At 41.0% G+C, this 24687-nt stretch overlaps 1 protein-coding gene across 8 annotated transcripts in view; it reads left to right on the forward strand.

Annotated features, from left to right (window-relative positions):
• The window catches only part of spo11 (SPO11 initiator of meiotic double stranded breaks), a 117955-nt gene that overhangs the window by 71847 nt on the left and 21421 nt on the right, over positions 1-24687 (forward strand). For 6 of the 8 annotated variants that reach the window (XM_046869123.1, XM_046869125.1, XM_046869122.1 and 3 more), the window contains 3 exons: positions 13299-13379; positions 20371-20407; positions 20480-20589. In XM_046869123.1, the coding sequence (XP_046725079.1) occupies positions 13299-13379; positions 20371-20407; positions 20480-20589 (228 nt within the window). The remainder of the gene's footprint in view (positions 1-13298; positions 13380-20370; positions 20408-20479; positions 20590-24687) is intronic. The other 2 variants (XM_046869124.1, XM_046869128.1) reach the window with 2 other exon arrangements.

The raw sequence follows: 24687 nt of genomic DNA on the forward strand, positions 1-24687 counted from the left end.
CAAACATTCGTGCACAGATCGGGCAATTATGTTCGCACATGTACGAGAGTTGGTACGCATATAGATCTCATCAACCCGAACAACTTTCGCCCTCTAAACTATGAGCTACGCCCAACAGGAAGCCATTTTGGTTTGTTTTATAAGTGCATGCGGTGAACTTTTAAATACTCCTCCTAGGAAATTTATGCGATTGACACCAAACGTGGCGAACATGATGGCGAGACATTGGACTTGCTAAATTGCGAAGGGATTTTTGATATCTCGAACGGTGCTGCCATGGCGAGGCGACAAATTTATGGCGAATTCGGAGAACAGGAAGTGTTTAATATCTAAAGCAAAAAATGTCTTATTCGGACGACAAGCGGTGTGTATGTTCGGCCAAGGATTCCGATCGCATCGATGTGCCTATTGTGAATCTTGGACATAGCGCCACCAACAGGCGCCAGGAAGTGTGTCAGTCACAAAAGGTGGATTTTTTGACAGTTGCATGTGGTGAACTTTTAAATACTCCTTCCAGGATATTTATGCGATTGACACCAAACATGGTCAACATGATGCCGAGACATTGTAGATAATAAATTGCGAAGGGATTTTTGATATCTCGAACACCGTTCCCATGGCAACGCGTCAAACTTTACTTTTATTTCAGGCATATTTAAGCACTTGGCATGCACTTTGTGTGCCTTAACATGCTCGAAAACACCGGAAATTTGGGAATCCAAACACAAAAGGTGGATTTTTTGACAGTTGCATGTGGTGAACTTTTAAATACTCCTCCTAGGATATTCATGCGATTGCCACCAAACGTAATCAACATGATGGCGAGACATTGTAGATGATAATTTGCAAAGTGATTTTTGATATCTCGAACGCTGTTCTCATGGCAACGCGTCAAACTTACCTTTTATTTCAGGCATATTTAAGGCTTTTGGCGTGCATAGATTAACTTGAAATTTGACACATACATCACATTTGTCGGCTGTTAAGTGTGGACAAAAAGGTCGGACAACGGTGTGTCTCTTAAGTGGCCCACTAGCGCCCCCGTTTGTCTAAAATGTGGGGTTTCTTTTACCTACAGTCCCCAAATGGGTCAGTAACAACATAAAATAGTCCACTGATATTTACCAACTTGATGCACCTGCACACCGTGCATTGTTTTCTGGGGGGCACCGTATAGCGATACACAAATGTGCGAGGGCCCGCCATCGCTGCTTGCAGCTATATTTAGGGACCGAGCACCGAGGAGCAGGCCAGAATGGCCTGCACCAGAGGTGCAAAGCCCTATTGTTTTCCTTAGAATTTATTATTATTATTTTTTTTTTTTTTTTTTTTTTTTTTTTTTACACACATTGGTCATTAGAGGTCCCTTAACATACTCGAAAACTCTTGAAATTTGGCACACACGTCAGAGTCCTTTGTCACTAGGGCCTTAGAAAGGCTGGTATACAGGCGTGGCAGGGGGGCTCTGTAGCGCCCCCTGTAATTAAAAAACAAACATTCGTGCACAGATCGGGCAATTATGTTCGCACATGTACGAGAGTTGGTACGCCTATAGACCTCATTGAGCCGAACAACTTTCGCCCTCTAAACTATGAGCTACGCCCAACAGGAAGTCAGCCATTTTGGTTTGTTTTATAAGTGCATGCGGTGAACTTTTAAATACTCCTTCTAGGATATTCATGCGATTGCCACCAAACATAATCAAAATGATGGCGAGACATTGTAGATGATAATTTGCAAAGTGATTTTTGATATCTCGAACGCTGTTCTCATGGCAACGCGTCAAACTTACCTTTTATTTCAGGCATATTTAAGGCTTTTGGCGTGCATAGATTAACTTGAAATTTGACACATACATCACATTTGTCGGCTGTTAAGTGTGGACAAAAAGGTCGGACAACGGTGTGTCTCTTAAGTGGCCCACTAGCGCCCCCGTTTGTCTAAAATGTGGGGTTTCTTTTACCTACAGTCCCCAAATGGGTCAGTAACAACATAAAATAGTCCACTGATATTTACCAACTTGATGCACCTGCACACCGTGCATTGTTTTCTGGGGGCACCGATAGCGATACACAAATGTGCGAGGGCCGCCATCGCTGCTGCAGCTATATTTAGGGACCGAGCACCGAGGAGCAGGCCAGAATGGCCTGCACCAGAGGTGCAAAGCCCTATTGTTTTCCTTAGAATTTATTATTATTATTTTTTTTATTTTTTTTTATTTATTTATTTTTTTTTACACACATTGGTCATTAGAGGTCCCTTAACATACTCGAAAACTCTTGAAATTTGGCACACACGTCAGAGTCCTTTGTCACTAGGGCCTTAGAAAGGCTGGTATACAGGCGTGGCAGGGGGGCTCTGTAGCGCCCCCTGTAATTAAAAAACAAACATTCGTGCACAGATCGGGCAATTATGTTCGCACATGTACGAGTTGGTACGCCTATAGACCTCATTGAGCCGAACAACTTCGCCCTCTAAACTATGAGCTCGCCCAACAGGAAGCCATTTTGGTTTGTTTTATAAGTGCATGCGGTGAACTTTTAAATACTCCTCCTAGGAAATTTATGCGATTGACACCAAACGTGGCGAACATGATGGCGAGACATTGGACTTGCTAAATTGCGAAGGATTTTGATATCTCGAACGGTGCTGCCATGGCGAGGCGACAAATTTATGGCGGTCGGAGAACAGGAAGTGTTTAATATCTAAAGCAAAAATGTCTTATTCGGACGACAAGCGGTGTGTATGTTCGGCCAAGGATTCCGATCGCATCGATGTGCCTATTGTGAATCTTGGACATAGCGCCACCAACAGGCGCCAGGAAGTGTGTCAGTCACAAAAGGTGGATTTTTTGACAGTTGCATGTGGTGAACTTTTAAATACTCCTTCCAGGATATTTATGCGATTGACACCAAACATGGTCAACATGATGCCGAGACATTGTAGATAATAAATTGCGAAGGATTTTGATATCTCGAACACCGCTCCCATGGCAACGCTCAAACTTTACTTTTATTTCAGGCATATTTAAGCACTTGGCATGCACTTTGTGTGCCTTAACATGCTCGAAAACACCGGAAATTTGGGAATCCAAACACAAAAGGTGGATTTTTTGACAGTTGCATGTGGTGAACTTTTAAATACTCCTCCTAGGATATTCATGCGATTGCCACCAAACGTAATCAACATGATGGCGAGACATTGTAGATGATAATTTGCAAAGTGATTTTGATATCTCGAACGCTGTTCTCATGGCAACGTCAAACTTACCTTTTATTTCAGGCATATTTAAGGCTTTTGGCGTGCATAGATTAACTTGAAATTTGACACATACATCACATTTGTCGGCTGTTAAGTGTGGACAAAAGGTCGGACAACGGTGTGTCTCTTAAGTGGCCCACTAGCGCCCCGTTTGTCTAAAATGTGGGGTTTCTTTTACCTACAGTCCCCAAATGGGTCAGTAACAACATAAAATAGTCCACTGATATTTACCAACTTGATGCACCTGCACACCGTGCATTGTTTTCTGGGGGCACCGTATAGCGATACACAAATGTGCGAGGGCCGCCATCGCTGCTGCAGCTATATTTAGGGACCGAGCACCGAGGAGCAGGCCAGAATGGCCTGCACCAGAGGTGCAAAGCCCTATTGTTTTCCTTAGAATTTATTATTATTATTTTTTTATTTTTTTATTTATTTATTTTTTTACACATTGGTCATTAGAGGTCCCTTAACATACTCGAAAACTCTTGAAATTTGGCACACACGTCAGAGTCCTTTGTCACTAGGGCCTTAGAAAGGCTGGTATACAGGCGTGGCAGGGGGCTCTGTAGCGCCTGTAATTAAAAACAAACATTCGTGCACAGATCGGGCAATTATGTTCGCACATGTACGAGTTGGTACGCCTATAGACCTCATTGAGCGAACAACTTCGCCCTCTAAACTATGAGCTACGCCCAACAGGAAGTCAGCCATTTTGGTTTGTTTTATAAGTGCATGCGGTGAACTTTTAAATACTCCTTCTAGGATATTCATGCGATTGCCACCAAACATAATCAAAATGATGGCGAGACATTGTAGATGATAATTTGCAAAGTGATTTTGATATCTCGAACGCTGTTCTCATGGCAACGCGTCAAACTTACATTTTATTTCAAGCATATTTAAGGCTTTTAGCGTGATTAGATTAACTTGAAATTTGACACATACATCACATTTGTCGGCTGTTAAGTGTGTCCAAAAAGGTCGGACAAGGGTGTGTCTCTTAAGTGGCCCACTAGCGCCCCTGTTTGTCTAAAATGTGGGGTTTCTTTTACTTACAGTCCCCAAATGGGTCAGTAACAACATAAAATAGTCCACTGATATTTACCCACTTGATGCACTTGCACACCGTGCATTGTTTTCTGGGGGGCACCGTATAGCGATACACAAATGTGCGAGGGCCCGCCATCGCTGCTTGCAGCTATATTTTTTATTTATTTATTTTTTTTTACACACGTTGGCCATTTGGGGTCCCTTAACATGCTCGAAAACTCTTGAAATTTGGCATAAAGGTCAGAGTCCTTTGTCACTAGAGCCGGACAAAGGCTGGAATACGGGCGTGGCAGGGGGGCTCTGTAGCGCCCCCTGTAATTCAAAAACAAACATTCGTGCACAGATCGGGCAAGTATGTACGCACATGTACGAGAGTTGGTACCCATATAGATCTCATCGAGCCGAACAACTTTCGCCCTCTAAACTATGAGCTCCGCCCAACAGGAAGTCAGCCATTTTGGTTTGTTTTATAAGTGCATGCGGTGAACTTTTAAATACTCCGACTAGGGAATTCATGCGATTGACATCAAACGTGGTGAACATGATGCCGAGACATTGCACTTGCTAATTTGCGAAGGGATTTTTGATATCTCGAACGCTGCTGCCATGGCGAGGCGACAAATTTATGGCGAATTCGGAGAACAGGAAGTGTTTAATATCTAAAGCAAAAAAATTTTTATTCGGACGACACGCGGTGTGTATGTTCGGCCAAGGATCCCGATCGCAGCGATGTGTCTATTGTGAATCTCGGACATAGCGCCACCAACAGGCGCCACGAAGTGTGTCAGTCACAAAAGGTGGATTTTTTGACAGTTGCATGTGGTGAACTTTTAAATACTCCTCCCAGGATATTTACGTGATTGACACCAAACGTGGTCAACATGATGGTGAGACATTGTAGATAATAAATTGCAAAGGAATTTTTGATATCTCGAACGCTGTTCCCATGGCAACGCGTCAAACTTTACTTTTATTTCAGGCATATTTAACTCTTGGCATGCACTTTGGGTGCCTTAACATGCTCAAAAACACCGGAAATTTGGCACAGACGTCAAAGTCGTCTGCCATTAGGACCGGTCAAAGGCTGGAACATAGGCGTGGCAATAGGGCTCTGTAGCACCCCCTGTAATGCAAAAAACAAATATTGGTGCACAGATCGGGAAAACATGTACGCACATGTACGAGAGTTGGTTTGCATATAGATCTCATCGACCCAAACAACTTTCACAATCAAACCTATTAGCTCCGCCCAACAGGAAGTCGGCCATTCTGGATGGTTTCAAAAGTGCATGTGGTGAACTTTTAAATACTTCTCCTAGGGAATTCATGCGATTGACATCAAACGTCGTGAACATGATTCTGAGACATTGCACTTGCTAAATTGTGAAGGGATTTTTGATATCTCAAACGGTGCTGCCATGGCGAGGCGACAAATTTATGGCGAATTCAGAGAAACAGGAAGTGTCTAATATCTAAAGCAAAAAAATGTCTTATTGTATGACACGCGGTTTGTATGTTCAGCCAAGGATTCCGATTGCATCGATGTACCTATTGTGAATCTTGGACATAGCACCACCAACAGGCGCCAGGAAGTGTGTCAGTCACAAAATTCTCAAACCATGAACCAGGAAGTGTCTCAGTCACAAAATTCTCAAACCATGAACATGTAAATAGCATTATTTGCATTTACCAGATTAAGAAAATCAACCTATTACAAAGTCAGCAAATTTCTGAGGCAATTTCTTTTGTCTCTGGGGCTTAGCATATGCCACATTTTGGTTACACACAGTATTAGGTGCAAGCCTCTCTGAGTCCTCTGACATTGTCTGTTGCTCTGCATTCATCGCACCATCATCACAATCCTCTTTCTTACTGCCCTGCTTGTTTTCTGCTTCTCTCTCTACATATTTATTTACGAATGTTGTGTTGCGAGTATATTGGGCTCCAGTAGGTGATTCAACCGTTATTTGGTTCCTAGCTTTTCTGACCACTGTGTAAGGTGTTGCATTAAATGGAATGGTAAACTTGTCGATCTTGTCCTGTCTCAGAAGAACTCGTCTCCAACCCCTACATTTGAGTATTCTGCCTTGCGATGTTCATCCGCATACAGTTTATATTTCCCCTTTTTCTCTGCATCGTAGTCGTGAACTTCAAGATCAGTATCAGATGTAAGATCAGGTAGCTTGCCTCTCATCTTTCTTTTGAACAGAAGCTCAGCTGGACTTTTGCCGGTGGTATTATGCACAATTCCTCTGTACACTGTGACATACTTCCTGAGTTCTTTTTGCAAGTCAAGTCCTTCTGACTGCAATTCTGATACGTTTCATGATTGAAGCATTTTGGCGCTCAAGCCATTTGCTTGTGCCCATTTAGGCGTCGTTTTCAGGCGTTTGATTCCGTTTGCCACACAAAAATCCTTGAATTTATCTGACCTGAATTGAGGTCCGTTGTCGGACTTCAGTGTAAGTGGAAGTCCATGTCGGCTAAATATATCCTCAAGACTATCAAACACTTTTGTTGCAGTGGTGGAGGTTAGTATGTCATACTCATAATACCTACTGTAATAATCCACTACAACTAGGATTGAGTGTTTTGATGGCAATGGTCCAAGTAGATTCACTGCTAGATCTTGCCATGGTCCATCTGGCAATGGTGCAGGCTGCAGTGGTTCTGGAGCATCAGGGCGAGACACAATTTGACAACCATGACATGATTTGCTAAATCTTTCTGCAGCTTTGTCCATGCCAGGCCACCATACTTTTGTTCTCAGATGTTGTTTGGTTCCAACAATACCCATATGTCCTGCATGTGCCAGTGAAATTGCTCGTGCTTGTATTGTTTTTGGAAGAACAATGCACGTTCCACGTAGTACTATAAACCCTACAACACACAGCTCATTAGCTACAGGTTCATACGTCATACACCTTTCAAAATGTCCACTCTATTGTGTTTCTCAGCTCTATGAGTTCTGAATCTTTTTCCGAAGCTTCCTCCACTTCTCTTGTAGTCAGGGCTCTTGGGGTGGCGCTGATGGCCACAAATCTCACATACTCATCCGATTCATGCGAGTGTTTTTCTCTCATTGCAGTGCTTCCCAGGAGTCGTGATAATGGATCAGCAATGTTTTCTTTTCCAGAAACACAAACAACCTTAAAGTTATATGGTTGAAGACGCAAAACCCATCGCTCAACAAGGGCACAGGGCTTGGAACGTGGACCATATATTGACTCTAATGGCTTATGGTCTAATGGCTTATGGTCAAACTGTCTGCCATACACATAGGGGTGTAGCCTCTCGCAGGCCTATACAAGGGCCTCCCTCTCAGTCTGATAGTAACATCTCTCACAGTCTGATAGACTTTTACTGATGTAGCAAACTGTCACCATTTGTCCTTTTTGTCCGAAATTCTGAAGCGTTTTGTGGTTCTCTGGCCTCTGCCACAGCTCTGACTCTCTTCTCAGTGGGACCAATGCCTTTTTGTGTGAGCAGAATTCCCATGAAATTTAAGTGATCCATGCCAAACTGACATTTTGAAGGATTCAGGGTTAGCCCGCTCTCTCTTAAACGTTTCATGACGGCATGTAGACATTGCATATGTGCTTCCTGATCAGCTGCATGAACAATCACATCGTCTGAGATGTTTTCAACTCCCTCTATTCCAGCGAGGGCAGATGCTATCTCATGTTGGTATTGTTCACTTGCAGAGGATACTCCAAAGATGAGCCGTTTGTATCTGTATACCCCATTGTGGACTGCAAATGTTGTAATCTGACGAGACTGTGGTGTCAACTCCAGTTGGTGGTATCCCCACTTAAGATCTAGCTTGCTAAAAAACTTGGATCCGTTCATGCTTTGTAAGAGCTCATCGACAGTGGGGATGGGGCATCGCTCTCTGATGATTGCTCGATTGGCTTGTCGCATGTCAAGACATAGTCTGATTTCAGAATTGGCTTTTGGCACTATTACAACTGGATTAACCCATGGTGTATGTCCGTTCACTTCTTCTATGATGTCCATTTTTAGGAGTTCTTTTATCTTTTCCTCCACAGGACCCCTCAGATTAAACGGTATTCATCTTAAAGGCTGTGCCACTAGCTGAACATTTCGGTCTATATATAAGCTGATTTGTTTGGTTTTCAGCTTACCAACTCCTTGGAAAACTTCTGGGTATTGTGAATGAAGTGTTTGTTTGAGGTCCGTTATTGCTGCAATGTTTGTGCCTATCTTCAGCACTCCAAGTTTCATAGCAGTATCTCTCCCCAGTAACGGTTCTCCAGTCCCTTTGATGACAATGAACTCTGCAGATACCATCCGGTTGTCTATTCTAGCTTCACACTCAAAAGCTCCCTTTATTGGCAAAGGTTTATCGGATGAGTAAAAGAACAGTTTGATCTCTGTTTCTTGTATGTATGAATGGCATTTGATATTCATTGATTTCAGTCTTTCCCACGTACTTTCATCAATGATATTGCTGGTTGCACCTGAGTCTTCAAGCATTTTTAAATTGAAATTTCCCAAGCAAACATTTAGTCTATCGTCTATGTAATTATCTTGGATGACAAATGCATATTCAGGTTGACCTTCAACTTGGTTTCCTGTTTGCTGCTTTACATTTTTAGTCTTGCACATTTTTGAGAAATGGTCTCATCCTTTACATTTATGGCATGTCTGACCTCTCACGGGACATTTTAAATCTATCCCTAAGTGATCAGAATTAACACATTCGATAGCACTGTTTATTCACCTTACTGCACTCTGCATGTTGTTTTCCCTTGAATTTCCCTTTAATTTGTTTTCCTCTTTTGTTCCAGACACGATTCACAGACTCTTTATCAGGTGTAGATGTCTCACTAACCGATGATGCACCCATCTGTTCCTCTATCCGTTCACAGAGCGCGGCAACCTCCAATGCACAATCTAGTGTGAGGTTAGGTCCCTACTCCAAAAGTTTGCGACGCACATATGTTGACGAACATTTGCCTACTATGGCATCCCGAATCTGATTATTCATGTCATCCACAAATGCACAGTCTCTTGCTGCCTGTCTGAGACGTGTTGCAAACTGCTGAACCATCTCTCCGGGGTTTTGGGAAAGTTTATAAAATGATTGCCTTGCATACGCATTATTTACGCATGGAACGAAGTATGCATTCAAAGCTGCAATGGCCTCGTTATAATCAACAGCTTTGTTATAATCAACAAATATCCTGAACATCAGGTCCAGCATGATGCAAAAGAAGTGCTCTGCGTCTCTGACGAACTGCCGCTGTTGCGTCCTCAGCAATTATCAGTCCTTTTCCGTCCGCGTAAAGTTCAAATGATGTCAGCCACCTTGTCCATCCTGGACCAAGAGTTGCGGGATCTTTGTAGCACTCAAACGTAGGAATACCTGACTTTTCCATCGTGTATAATCAGTACTAATATTCACACTGCTGCATCCTTGTCGCCAATGTTGTGTATCTGTTTTATATACCTCGTTTATCTTATTAACTTAGTCACACGCCAATCAGGATTCTGAACAGCATTTTTACTCGTTTTCTCAAGCACACTACACATATTCAACATCCCGCTCCTAGTATGTATTGCACTGCTCTAAAGGCTACTGCAATCTATTAAATAGGCTAATAACTGTCATTTAGGTTATGATGTGTTGCCTGCTATGCTTTTACGCATAGAACAACAATATTTCTTTTAGCCTGCATAACATTATCATTTATAGTAGGTAGTTTATCATAATATGTGTAGCTTTCAACAAAATAATTACACCCTACCTAGTGTAGTTGGATGGTAGTTAAAATTGCACTTATTGATTTGGTTACTTTTAATTAATGTCATAATTTTTTGTGATTATACTAAAAAGGTCCTAAACTGAGTTAAGTAAGGCAAAGCTCCAGTGCAGCTTTAAAGGCTTATTTAAACTGAATATATTATAAGTGGATACCAGCAGCCATATCACCCTGTAGCCCAAGACAGCTTGCCCACTGAAGCTAAGCAGGGTTGAGCCTGGCCAGTACTTGGATGGGAGACCACCTGGGAAAAACCAGGTTGCTGCTGGTAGAGGTGTTAGTGAGACCAGCAGGGGGTGCTCACCCTGTGGTCTGTGTGGGTCCTAACACCCCAGTATAGTGACAGGGACACTATACTGTAAAAAAAAAAAAAAAGCACCGTCCTTCGGATGAGACGTTAAACTGAGGTCCTGACTCTCTGTGGTCATTAAAAAATCCCAAGATGTCTTTCGAAAACGAGTATGGGTGTGCCCCGGCATCCTGGCCAAACTTGCCCGCTGGCCTATTAATCATCCCCTCATATTAATTGACTATATCACTCTATCTCCTCTCCACTAATATGCTGGTGTGTGGTGGGCGTTCTGGTGCAATATGGCTGCCGTCGCATCATCCAGGTGGATGCTGCACATTGGTGGTGGTTGAGGAGAATCCCCCTTTTCATATGTAAAGCGCTTTGAGTGCTGCAGAAAAGCGCTATATAAATGTAACGAATTATTATTATTATTAAGTAATATGTTGTGTGTCTAATACAATCTAATACTGGGCTACAATTAGCCCAGGAGCTGTATGGTTCTTGGTTCTAAAAGTTTGATCATTATTAGTAGTTGTACAGAAGATTTTGGGCTAATGTTAATTTATTAGATATTAATCAGTGCTTGACTCATTAATATCATTCTATTAATAGATTGGTGTGCTAAGAGTAACATTAGAGTCTTTATATAAACCGAGTTTATTAAGCAAAGTCTCTTGTGACAAAAATTATAATAAGAACATTATAGCAGTCAACTTATCTGTTTTCAAACGTGACTTACTGACTTACTGCTATGTTCATGTCAGGGATCCACCTGCCACACCCCCTCGGCGGCTGTCATGCTGCCGCTCTCTCTGCCGCTCCCGGCTTTGATTACCGACACTGGTTCTTCATTAACTATTCACCTACATAAACGCCTGTTTCAGAGTCACCGGCTGTCGGTTCTTGAACGTCATGCTACCGATCCTCGTGGATCCTCGACCGCCAGCATTCCCCATGTTTATTGAATGGAGAGAGCACAACACAGAGTCAGGGAGAGTTACGAACCGTTTTCTCCGCGTGGTCTGAGCCGTTGACCGTTTAAATGCTGGTTTTCAATGTTTGTATATTTAATTTATGCATTATATATTTTAATTATTATACAAAAATGTATTATATATTTTAGATGCTTATATTTTCACAACTGAACAAAATATCTGTGTAATTTTTAAAAACAGAAATTGTCAAAAATGTTATTATAATTTAGATTGATTTTTTTAAGCATGGTTGCCAACTTGCCATCTGCAAAATAAAATACAAATGTTAATTTACACAAATCGCATTACCTTGTATGCTTAAATGCTGGGTTTTGTTTGTTTGTTTTTTACAGAACGAAACAACCCAGCAGGAGTAAATTTGTTTAAAAGAGAAATCCCCCATGTACTCAACAAGCATTTAACAACCTTTATACATAAATACCCTGAATTAGGCTTTAATATAGTTATAAGTAAAACATCTAATAATAATAATAAAAAAAATCAGATTAATCAGTTAATCTGAAATGAATAAATTAAACAATCATCCGATTAATTGATTGCACGGTTGCAGCCCTAGTAATTACTATTTGGCCATTTCATTAAAAATGAACTGGTTTCCTCTGACTTTTGCACAGTACTGTACTATAAATTGAGGTAGACCAGATATAAATGGTTTGATGAGTGTTTTGCTTAAAATTTGTGTAAAGTCTTTATATTCTTAATATCATTTCTTTGTGAATCCGATACAATTTTGTTCAAGCATATAAAGTGGATATAAAAAACTCAAGACTTAACCTAGGATTTTGTGAATTTAAAATGGCACTAAGAGAAATATTTTTTTTTATGTGATATGATAACAAAAAAAAAAATCTCAATTGATAAACAAAGAGAAACATTTAAGACCAGTTTGGTTTTTAGGTATGCACAGCATTTAGGGATTTTGTTTTAATACATTTTGCTTACACTACACCACTCAAATTTCCATTGATAATTTCCCCTGAACTCTTGTTAAATCTGAGCACAATCACATGCCCAATTATAAAAGGGTGCTGAATTTAAGGCTAAACTGATGTTATTGATTTCACATATGAACAGTGGCTGCTTCTTTAAGCTGCCTCTAGCAGTACACTTATGACATTTTATGATGTTGCTGGTGTTAGATCTTGCCCTTAGTTGTCTAAGCAGAGGCAAAGTCACATATACTTACAGCAACCCACTTTCAAGATAAGTGCTTTATTATCGTTATTACTCTTTTTAAAACTGCAAAAGGTGAAAAACAACACTGGATATACCTATATATTAAAAAGATGGCTAAAAGGTTTTTTTTTTTTGGCTGAACTCTACAGATGCATGATGAAGTGATAATGCATTAAGAGCATGCCAGATTATGGTACTTATTTTTGTTTGAAAAATAATAGATCAGTCACTAATATTTTTTTGGAAATCTACACAGTGCAAGCATGGACAAAACTTGTCTTGTTTTATTACACTTGAGTTTTTTAACCCTGTACAAACAGTTTCACAATGCCATACAGGTAGATAGAGCTAAAAGTTATTGGTCTATTTTAAAATGAAAGAAATGATCATCCTCTCTAATGAAAAACCAAGACATTGTAACCTGTTATTGGCCACAACAACGACCTGGTATTTGTTTAACTGACAATGTGAAAATTGTTTTGTAGACATTTATGTAACTGTACACAAAAATTTGCAAACAAATATATACATTGTAATACATATCTTTTATTATTGAAATGCCTTTGAGAATCATGAAGTTCATATGTTTTTGTCAAATTGTTTAACCCTAGTACTGAGGCCATTTAACTCGTTCTTAGAGTTGTAAGAACTGTTAAAAATCCATATACATAAAACCATTTTAATATACTGTACAGTATATAAAATTAAGGATTAATGTGTGTGCTCCCTTTACAGTGTGCCAGTACAAAAGGATTAATCTCTGGTGATTTGTGTTACTTGGAGGAAGATGGGACAAGGGTGGACTGTACCTCTACTGTAAGTCAGCAACATGGCCAAGCTCTACTTTGATACTAGTCTAGCATCCACACATTAAACATGTTTGTGTAGCTGTAGTGAAACAAAGCTGCCTAGTACTTTTGATTATGGGATTTAATTTATTTTGAGATTATTTCAAATTTGGAAAAGCTAATAATCTGGCTATTCTTAAAACAGGTTTATATTTAATATACACTATATTGATAAAAATATCAGGACAACTGACTTACCCAGCCACATGTGGTTCTTTTCCAAACTTATGTCAAAGCTGAAGGCACACAATTGTATTGGGTGTCCTTGGATGCAGTAGCAAAAAATTTTTCCTACACTTGAACTAGGAGACCCAAACCTGTTCCAGCATGACAATGCCCCAGTGCACAAAGCCAGCTCCATGAAGATATGTTTTGCATAGATTGGAGTGGAAGCTCTCCTGCTGTATACGTTGCTCATAAAGCACATACTTATGACCAGGTGTCCGCAAACCTTTGACAATATAGTGCATGTGTAACCAGTTGTATTTTGATCTTATCCAGTATTCTTTCAGTAATATACCTTGCATTTCACAACTATTTAGAACAGGGGCGAGGCCAAAAATTTTTTAAACAGGGTGGGCAAACCAAAAAGTATTGTATGAAAGCTGCATGCCAAATTACGGAAAATAAATGAACTATTATAAATGAACTTACGTTCAATTGTCGTCCTACAATATTAGTCGATTGAGCTTCCGGCTAAACACTGAGATGATATCATAATCACCTGTATCTGTCAGTTCATGTTCAAAAGACAGCAGAGACAAATCGCTTAGACGAACAGTAAGCACTAAAGACCGTAGACAGGTTTTAATGCGGTTTGAAATGGGGAGGGTTGCTTTAGGAAGAGCATCCAGCGTAAAAACGTGCCAAATCGAATATGCGGTTTATGAAAACGAATGATCTGCTGTGGCAAACCCCTAATAGGAGAACCCGAAAGAAAGTTGTAGAGAACAGTCTTTTAACACTGCATGATGTCATCGGGAGAGTAATAGGGGCTCATTTAAATTAGTTGACGTTTGGAAAGATGTTCTTAGGTCCTGTCCAGCATCTGCCTTTTGTTTTAGTTGCTCAGCCTGTGACAGGTATGGCTGGTAACTATAGTCCTTTTGTTGCACAAGTGTTGATTAAAATTTTTGTATCAAATGTTACTAGAAGAAACAGGAACTTTTTTGTTTGCATTTGTTGCAAAAGAGTGTCAGTTTCTAGTTTAGTTAAGTTTCTAGTTTTGGTTTCAGAATACACTGTTAATGTTTTTAAGATCGCATCAAGTAGTGTCAGGATCTTGGTTGAAAAAGCCCAACTTAGAGTCCCACCTTGTGTCCTTGAGTAAAGGTTTGTAATTGATTGTCTGTCAGAATTGCTGTCTACAGGGTTACTTTAAAAAATGGTTTGGATTTATAATAATCGTCTGGATTTCTTGCCTGATGTTTTCAACTTTATTATTGAAAAGGTTAATGAAATTATTACTACCTATTGATGGTGTGCATGTTAGTGCAGTGCTTTTATTTCCTGTTAATTTCGCTACCGTGCTCTAGGATTAAAACACAATACAAATTCAAATCTAGGATTATGCTTGTTATTTTCTATGAGGGTAAAGAAATATGCTGATCTAGCAGCACTAAGAGATTTTCTATAATTTAGGAGGCTCTCCTTCCATGCTATTTGAAATACTGTGAATTTTGTTTGACGGCATTTACGTTCTAATTTCCGAGTGGTCTGATTTAAGGTGCGCGTGTGATCATTATACCACTGTGCTAATTTTTTTTCTTCCTGATCATGTTGGTCTTGAGGGGAGCTACATCATCTAGAGTAGGGGTCGCCCGCAAAAACAACTTGAGTCGCCCAACTTGAGGCCTTTTCTAAAAATAGCTCACCATATCGCCACTTCCCAGCGAGCTGCATCTAATTTTTATTTTATTTTTTTTTTTAACTCTGTCAAGGATACACCAAGAGTCGGAAACCGGTGTATGGTTAAACACCTTGTCTTTATTTAGTCTAAACATATACAAGGCAGAGGCTTGAGGACGAACCGTAATGCAGGTAGAATCCGTAATGCAAGTAGTCCAAGGATGATTGCCAATTTGAATTGTTAAAGGCAAACCTATCTTAAGCGCTTTCTCCGAAGCTTGGAGCATGGAAGTACGGGGCATACTAGTGGTAGGAAGTCTGGTTGATCTCTCATGGCAACGAGTAGATCCGACAGTGAGTGAGGTGGAATGGGGACCTTCTAAAGCGGAACGGTAATGGGGAACAGGTGTAGGTGATTAGAGCAGGGAGCGGTTTAATGAGAGTTAGAGCCTTGGAGGGAGTGGCTGGTGGTTCCCTGAAAAAATCACACTTGCATTGGTGTGAATTTAAAAATAACAATATTAAAATATAGATGACTAGATAAAGATGAATATCATTAATTATTAATAATAACACATAGTTATAGGTAAATAATAATAATAATAATAACAATAACAATAATAATAATAATAATAATAATAATAATAATACTAATAAGAGGTACTAATGCAATGACTGAGGCAGATTTGAAAAAACATAAGGTAATGGTCTGAAATATGTGTGTCCACCACTATGAGTGAGTCCTATGACATTCTGATTAATTCCAACTGAATCTAGTATAGACTAAAAAAAAGTCACCAACAATTAATGCTTTGTCTAAAAAAGTAGCAAAATTTGTGATGAAATCGGCAAATTCTATGAGAAAAGAGTAGGGCCCGGGGGGGTCTATAAATAATAATTAATGGAATTGACCTACTAGACCACATGTGTCAAACTCAAGGCCCGCGGGCCACATCTGGCCCGATGTACAATAATATTTAATTTTATATAAATCTATTATCATTGTTATTATTGTTATTGCGAAATGAAGCGCTGATAACACAAACTACAGATTCCATAATGCAGCGCTTTGATGTCGAGAAAAATATTCGAACTAACCTTATCTAGAGTGTGTTTTAATCCAACTAATATCCATCCAACTGTCAGGGATTCCCCTGCCACGCCCCCCTCAGTGGCTGTCAGGGATTCACCTGCCACGCCCCCCTCGGTAGCAGTCATGCTGCCTATGCTATGCCGCGCCGTCACAGGCTGTCGGTTCTTGAATGTCTTGCTGGTCATCCCGCGTTTCCTCGACCGCCAGCCTTCCCGCTGGTTCTGTCTCCAGACTCTGTTTCCGGTTGGATTACTCTTGGCCATTGGAGTTGTACTTTCGTTTCCGGATTCTAGTTCTGTTGTGGATTACTCGTCCCGAGCGGATATTCTTTGTTTGTTTCTCGCCACGGCTAAGTGTTTTTGTTGAACTGTGAAAATAAACTATGATTGAGTTATTTCCGCTATTTCCGGCGTGACTTTGCCTTCAAAAGGACTGGGAGGCATGGCTTCGCCTTCAGATGGACTTGGAGGTGAGCCGTCGCCTTGTGTGAAACGTGGAGGCGAGACGTCGCCTGGAGAGGAACACTGAGGCGTGACTTCACCTTCAGAAGCACTTCAAGGCGTGGCTTCGCCTTCAGATGGACTTGGAGGTGCGGCTTCGCCTTCAGATGGACTTGGAGGTGTGGCTTCGCCTTCAGGGCAACTTAAGTGTGAGACGTTGCCTCCGGAGGAGCTCTGAGGCAAAACGTTACCTTCAGGAGAGCTCGTAGGCGAGACGTCACCTTCAAGAGAGCCCGCAGGCATTACGTCGCCTTCAGGGGAGCTCGGGAGCGAGATGTGACCTTCAGTGGAGCTCGGGAGCGAGATGTCGCCTCCGGGGGAGCTCGGGAGCGAGACGTCGCCTCCGGGGGAGCTCGGGAGCGAGACGTCGCCTCTGGGGGAGCTCGGGAGAGAGACGTCGCCTCCGGGGGAGCTCGGGAGCGAGACGTCGCCTTCGGGGGAGCTCGGGAGCGAGACGTCTTCTTCAGGGAGCTTGGGAGGGACCTTGGGCTGTCATGCCACCTTCATAGGCACTCAGAGTCGCAACGGCACCGCCAGCGTGATTTGCGGGCAAAATGTCGTCTCTGGATGAGCTCAGGGGCGATACGTCGCCTTCCGGGGAACTTGGTGGTGACATTTTGTCCGAGTCACGGCCCAGGGGCTGTACGACCTCCATCTTGCAGAGCGAAACCTCCCCTTGTCCCGGTGGGTCTTGCAGCGACCGATCGGGTCACGTGGAGGCCACGGTGATAACCCAATCATGTTTTTTGAAGGTCTGTTATTCTGTCAGGGAGCAAATGAACAGAGTACAGCTCGCTCGGGTTTAATAACGAGAGAGAGAGAGAGATACACGCAAGCACACACACACACACACACACACACACACTCACACATACGCACACACACGGCAGTCTTTAGGAAAGAGGTAATCCGGGATGCGCTTTGGGGAGACAGCGCAGCCGCGGAGAGAGTGTAGAGTCCGGAAGGAACGGAGCGCATAAGGACACGTAACACATTCAATAACGGACAAAGGAGTGAGTGTGAGTGAGCAGCTTATGTAGGAGCGGGACTGAGTGATAATGAGCCCCAGGTGTGCGTGATTAAGCTGGAAGCGGAGGCATGACAGCCACCAAAAGGGGCGTGGCAGATGGATTCCCGACAATATCAGTGGCCAGCAAAGCTTTCTCTGCTAGTCTTAACACTATCAGAAGCACTGACCTACATTTGCAACCTAAATTCTAATATTTGTTTCATAAAAATTTATTTATTTATTCCCAACAGTCTATTCTCTTCATTTTGTAGCGCTTCTCTTGGCTGCACTGCTTCCTCCAGTATGTGTATGTGGATGTTATATTTTTTTGTCCAATTAGATTTCAGCCTCTATGTGCTGCCATGTCAATTTAATCTGCCCAGAGCAGATTTACAATAGGGAATATTAGCAACCAGTCTGTTTCTTTCAGCTAGCTGTCCATGGAAAGCGTCAGCATTTTTCCGTCCTCTGATTTTGACATGTGTAGTGCTCTGCACACATTAATACATCTGAGATAGACTTTTTTTATGCCTATGGAGGAAAAGAAATTGATTTGGTCTCTGACATTCCTAAAAATCCATTTTTAAGAAAAGCTAGACATCGTGAGGAGAGGTCAGCCAACCCCGAAGCTAGCTAGCTTGTCTCAGCCAAGGTTTGTTCGCCACTTCTGTGCTGTGCGTCAGGGGCAGAAGCTGGCTTCAAAAAAAGCAGACACAAGTGCTTTTTTTAGTGCTTAGCCCATATGCCGCACACTGCGGGGGGTTTTTTTGCTAAAGAAAACCAGTGTTTTTCATGTCCTGTGGTCTGATGAGACTTGTTTGGTTCAGATGGTGTCCAGCATATGTGATGACACCCTGGTGAGGAGTACCAAGAAAATTGTTTCTTCCGTACAGGTGGTGGTAACATCCTGGTCTGGGGCTGCACGAGTGGTACTGGGGAGCTGCGGTTCATTGAGGGGAAATTTGAATTTGTATAGCGCTTTTAACAATGGACATTGTCTCAAAGCAGCTTTACAGAGATCATGTGGTAAGAAAGAATTAGTGAGATTGTTCTTTATAACTGTAAGTTTGTCCATAATGAGCAAGCCGGTGGCAACTGAGATAGCATAAGGAAGACAACCTTGAGAGTAACCTGATTTAAGAGGGAATCCATCCTCATCTGGGTTGCAATAAAATGTCTATTTATTACAGCTTAACAGTGTTAATGTGTGCAGTGATGGTGATCAGATGCAAACTGTAGTCCTGAGTCAGTGTAGCAGAATGATGACATTAACTCCAATCCAAATCCTAAAAGTTCCTGTTCTTACTCCGTAATTTCATGGATCCCCAGGGTGTTGATAAGAAACCATCCTCAGCTGCACAAAGTTAGCTTTATTTGAAGAGAACACCATCCAGAGGCAGGCCAAGAGGAAGTGGGCAGATTCGAGGAGAGGGGCTGGAACAGATCATTGCACATGCCTTTCTATGATTGCGCACTGCACACTTTATACATGCACACACTTCTGTTTCTCGCCTTTGTACATTTTTAATTTTTGTTTTTTGTTGTCTGTTTTTCTTGTCTTTAATTTCTGTCATAGACTGCTTAAAGGATTCACAAAGTCAAAATTTTATTGTATGCTGTAATAGACTGTTTTCTGTACATATGACACATGATACTTATATTGTAGCATTCATATTTCCCTTAATTGGAGACTTAAAAAGTCTCAATTTTGCTTTATCATGACAAGACATAAATTAGATCCATAAGCACATGGCTTATCAAGGTTAATGTGAAAGATCTTGAGTTTGAATCCAGGTAAAAAATTAATGCAACTCTGGATGTAAATGTATGCTGTGACCTTGCATAAGCGTATTGAAATGTTAATCAAAGCAAAAGGTGGTCCAAATATTAGATATAATAGAGGTTTTAAAGCGGGGGTCACCAACCTTTTTGAAACTGAGAGCTACTTCTTGGGGACCAATTAATGTGAAGGGCTACCAGTTTTATACACACAGTTTTTAGTTTGATCTGAAATAACACATTTGCTTAATTTACCTTTTATTATATGTTATTATTAATAATTACTGATATTCATCTATGTGAAGACACTGATCATGTTAATGATTTCTCATAATAATTATCATCAATGATTTAACAAAGTAGGAAACATCTACTTTTAGAAAAGGCCCGCAGGCTACTCATGTGGTCCTTGCAGACTACCGTTGGTGACCCCTGTTTTAAAGTGTGTGACTTTTTCTGCCCAGGCATTGTATGTTTATATTGTCTAATTTCCTAGACAGTGGATCTTGAGTTTAAAGACCTCTGAATCCTGATCATAAATTGCTGTCTTAAACTGCTTTTGCATCGCCTATTTTAAGTTTTACTGAAAAATTATTTGCAATAAATAGTGTTATGCTTCAGCTGTTATTACAAATTTCATCTATATCTTTATCACTTTTTATATAGACTTCTGTAATATAATGTTTTAATAACATGTTTAATGACTTTATTATTATTGTTATAAACTTAGGTGGTGCCTGTGTCCTCTAGTGTCAGTGGAATCATAAGTATCCTTTTTATTTACATAAACAGTCATTGCAATGTGTTCTTTGAAGTTGTTTGTTGTCCTTAATATTAAGATATTGTGTCATCTGCAAAATTTGTTCTAGTCATTGAAAAAGATGCAACTTTCCAGAGACTTGTGGATGATGAATTTTGCATTAATTTCTATCCATGCATTATTATAACAGTAAGTATCAATGTTGCTGTATAATAATCACATTTTGAGCACAGAAATCTATATTCATCATGTATCATTGTCATCTTTATTTACTGCTTTGTCCTGCTCAAAATCATAGTGGAGTCATAGCCTTCCTTGGAACACAACAAATACATACTTTTTTAGATCAAACACCAAACAAAAAGTCACCTGAGCTTGAACTTGCTTGAGCCCTTGTGGCTTTTAGGTCACAATGTAATGGAAAAAGGTAATGTGTTTTAAGGAGTCCAGATTTACCCGAATACAAAATAATTGATGCATCAGGGTAAGAAGAGAGGCAAATGAAGCCCAATTGCCTAATGCACAAGCCTGTGGGGGCAGTGGTATTCTTTGTTTTATTACGTTCAGCTGACTACCTGAATATACTGAAACCAGGCTTTTTTCTGAAATGTTTTTCCTTCCTGATGGCATTGGCATATTTCAAGATGACAGTGCCAGGATTTAGTTTGTGAAAGATTGCTTCAGGGAGTTAGAGACATGATTTTACTCATGGATTTGCCACTATAAAGTCCAGACCTTAACTTTGCTGAGAAGATTTTCCATAGTGGTCTGACTCCCATCATCAATACAAGGTCCGGGTGAAATATGAATGCAACTATGGATGGAATTGTATGTTGTGATCTTGCATAAGCGTATTGAAATGTTAATCAAAGCAAAAGTTGGTCCAAATATTAGATATAATAGAAGTATTAAAGTCTGTGACTTTTTATGCCCAGGCATTATATGTTTATATTGTCTGATTTCTAAGACAGTGGATGAGATTGCCTTATTGCTGTGTTGAAATGGAGGGTAGCAGAGTTCCAGGATCCTTTTGCTTCTAGTGGGGCAGGTGATGTGTTGGTAGAAGTTTGGTGTTTGAGGTTGGCATAGTTAAAGCATAGTAAGCACTGTATCCTGGTGAGTCTGATGTTAAGTCTTAGTGTTCACATAAAGCAGTGTCAATATTCACCTGAGGTGAAATGTAAATAGCACTGACTATGACTAAATTCAATTCCTGAAGAAAGAAACATATGACACCCCAACTCTGACACCAGAAAGTAAGAATTATAAAACCAAATCTAAAAATAATTGAATTACAGTGGGGCAAAAAATGTATTTAGTCATCCACCAATTGTGCAAGTTCTCCCACTTAAAAAGATGAGAGAGGCCTGTAATTTTCATCATGGGTACACTTTAACTATAAGAGAAAAAATGAGAAAAATAATTTATTTGCAAATTATGGTGGTCAATAACAAAAGTTCATCTCAATACTTTGTTATATACAGTTTGTTGGCAATGACAACGATCAAACGTTTTCTGTAAGTCTCCACAAGGTTTTTACACACTGTTGCTGGTGGTTTGGCCCATTCCTTTATGCAGATCTCCTCTAGAGCAGTGATGTTTCGAGGCTGTTGCTGGGCAACACGGATTTTCAACTCACTCCAAAGATTTTCTATGGGGTCGAGATCTGGAGACGGACATGTACTGGCTTAAGCAGGCAGACACGTCTGGCACTGCAGGATTTGAGTTCCTGGTGGTGTAGTGTGTTACTGATGGTAGCATTTGTTACTTTGGTCCCAGCTCTCTGCAGGTCATTCACTAGGTCCCCCCATGTGGTTCTGGGATTTTTGCTCACCGTTCTTGTGATAATTTTGACCCCACGGGGTGAGATCTTGCGTGGAGCCCCAGATCGAGGTAGATTATGAGTGGTATTGTATGTCTTCCATTTTCTAATTGTTACGACTTCTTTTTGTTAGTCTAGGGTTTGAAGCTGTAACATTCATACTGTGATCATTCTGTGGATAGGCAGGGGAAAAGGACACTTAAACCAAATATAACACAAATAATTTATTTGACTAATTAGGAACAAAAGGAAGTGACAATGTATATACAATATTTACACAAGTAATCAAACCAAAAACATAATAAATAATCCCACAGGAGAGAGGGGACGGGAGTGGCACTAAAGAAAATAACACAATAAAACAAACCCAACTAACTCGGTATAAAACACTAACATAACACTAAACAAAGCAAGTTTCCGGTGCCTTTACATGCCCTAGCTTACCTACCCTAAACTACCCAAAATACATAAGCAGCGCACACTCCTAGCTAGTGTCTCTAAACATAACACCATCTACATGTTACAAGATGTAAGTCACGTGACATACTACCTGCCCAACACTCCTGGGGAAAACGCAAAGGTTGTTATCAGAATATAAACACTACACATGAAAACAAACAAGATAACAATAAATTTTAACTCAACAAATGTTGTACAAACCCAAGTCGAAAGGAAAAAAACAAGAATAAATGTTTTAACCACAACAAGGTGCAAAACAAAAGGCGCTCTCCTTAACGTTCCTGCAGTCCTCTTTTTAAGCAGCAAACCGGATTGGCCACAAGAGCAGTCACGTCACAAACGATGATTACGTCCCTAGCCAATAGCAGTCCAAATGGGGAGGAACCTTAAGAAAATGACACGAAGGAGAAACAATAAAGAGAAAAAAACACCCACACAAATAAACATCTACTGGGACGTAACACTAATAATTGCTCCCACAGTTGATTTCTTTACACCAAGCTTCTTACCTATTGCAGATTCAGTCTTCCCAGCCTGGTGCAGGTCTACAATTTTTTTTCAGACAGAGCTGCCAGCACGACGGCCAAGTCCCACACAGGAAAATGACAGAGAGAGAATGTTGGATAGTGTGGAGATGGTGAAGCAGAAAGTGGATTAGTAAGGATGAAGTGAGAGCAGCGATTAAGAGGATGAAGAGTGAAAAGTTCGTAGGACCCAATGACATACTGGTAGAAGCATGGGGATGTTAAGGGGAGATGGCAGTGGAGTTTCCAAAAAGATTGTTAAACAGGATACCGTTTTTTGAGAGAAAGAGCTTTCTTTTAGAGAAAGTGTATGACAGGGTGCCGAGAGAAATGTTGTGGTATTGTATCAGAAAGACAGGTGTGTCAGAAAAGTATGTGAGGGTGGTGCAGGACATGTATGAGGACAGTGTGACAGCAGTGATGTGTGCAGTAGGAACGACAGACGGGTTCAATGTGGAGGTTGGAATAAAGGAGATGTGCATAAGGAGATGTGAATAAGGGAGATGTCACACTATTAAATTATGGGAAAGAGTGGTGGAAACCAGGCTGAGAGAAGAGGTGACCATATGTGAGCAGCAGTATGGTTTCATGCTGAGGAAGAGCACTACAGATGCAATATTTGCTTTGAGAATGTTAATGGAGAAGTATAGAGAAGGTCTGAAGAGTTGCCTTGTGTGTTTGTGGATTTAGAGAAAGCATACGACAAGGTGCCGAGAGAGGAGTTGTGGTATTGTAAGAGAAAGTCAGGTGTGTTAGAAAAGTACGTGAGGGTGGTGCAGGACATGTATGAGGACAGTGTGATAGCAGTGAAGTGTGCAGTAGGAATGACAGACTGGTTCAAAGTGGAGGTTGGACTGCATCAAGGATCGGCTCTGGGCCCTTTCCTGTTTGCAAGTGGTGATGGACAGGTTGACAGACAAGGTCAGACAGGAGACTCCGTGGACTATGATGTTTGTGGATGATTTTGTGATTATTGGTGAAAGTAGGGAGCAGGTTGAGAAGAGCCTGGAGAGGTGGAGGTACGTGCTGGAGAGAAGGGGAATGAAAGTTAGGAGTATGACAGAGTACATGTGTGTGAATGAGAGGGAGGGCAGTGGAGTGGTGCGGTTGCAGGGAGAAGAGGTGGTGCAGGTGGAGGTGTTTAGGTACCTGGGTCAACAGTGCCAAGTAATAGAGAGTGTGTTAGAGAAGTGAAGCAAGAGTGCAGGCAGGGCGGAGTGGGTGGAGAAGAGTGGCAGGATTTATTTGTGATAGAAGCGTATCTGCCAAAGTGAAAGGGAACATTTATAGGACTTTTGTGAGACCTGCGATGTTGTATGGTTTAGAGACAGTGGCACTGAATAAAAGACAGGAGGTGGAGCTGGAGGTAGCAGAGTGAAGATGTTGAAGTTTTTGTTGGGAGTGACGAGGATGGACAGGTTTAGAAATTAGTTTGTTAGAGGGACAGCGCATGTAGGATGTTTTGGAAACAAGGTGAGGGAG

The sequence above is a fragment of the Silurus meridionalis genome, chromosome 16 (assembly GCF_014805685.1).
Source record: "Silurus meridionalis isolate SWU-2019-XX chromosome 16, ASM1480568v1, whole genome shotgun sequence".
Taxonomy (NCBI): domain Eukaryota; kingdom Metazoa; phylum Chordata; class Actinopteri; order Siluriformes; family Siluridae; genus Silurus; species Silurus meridionalis.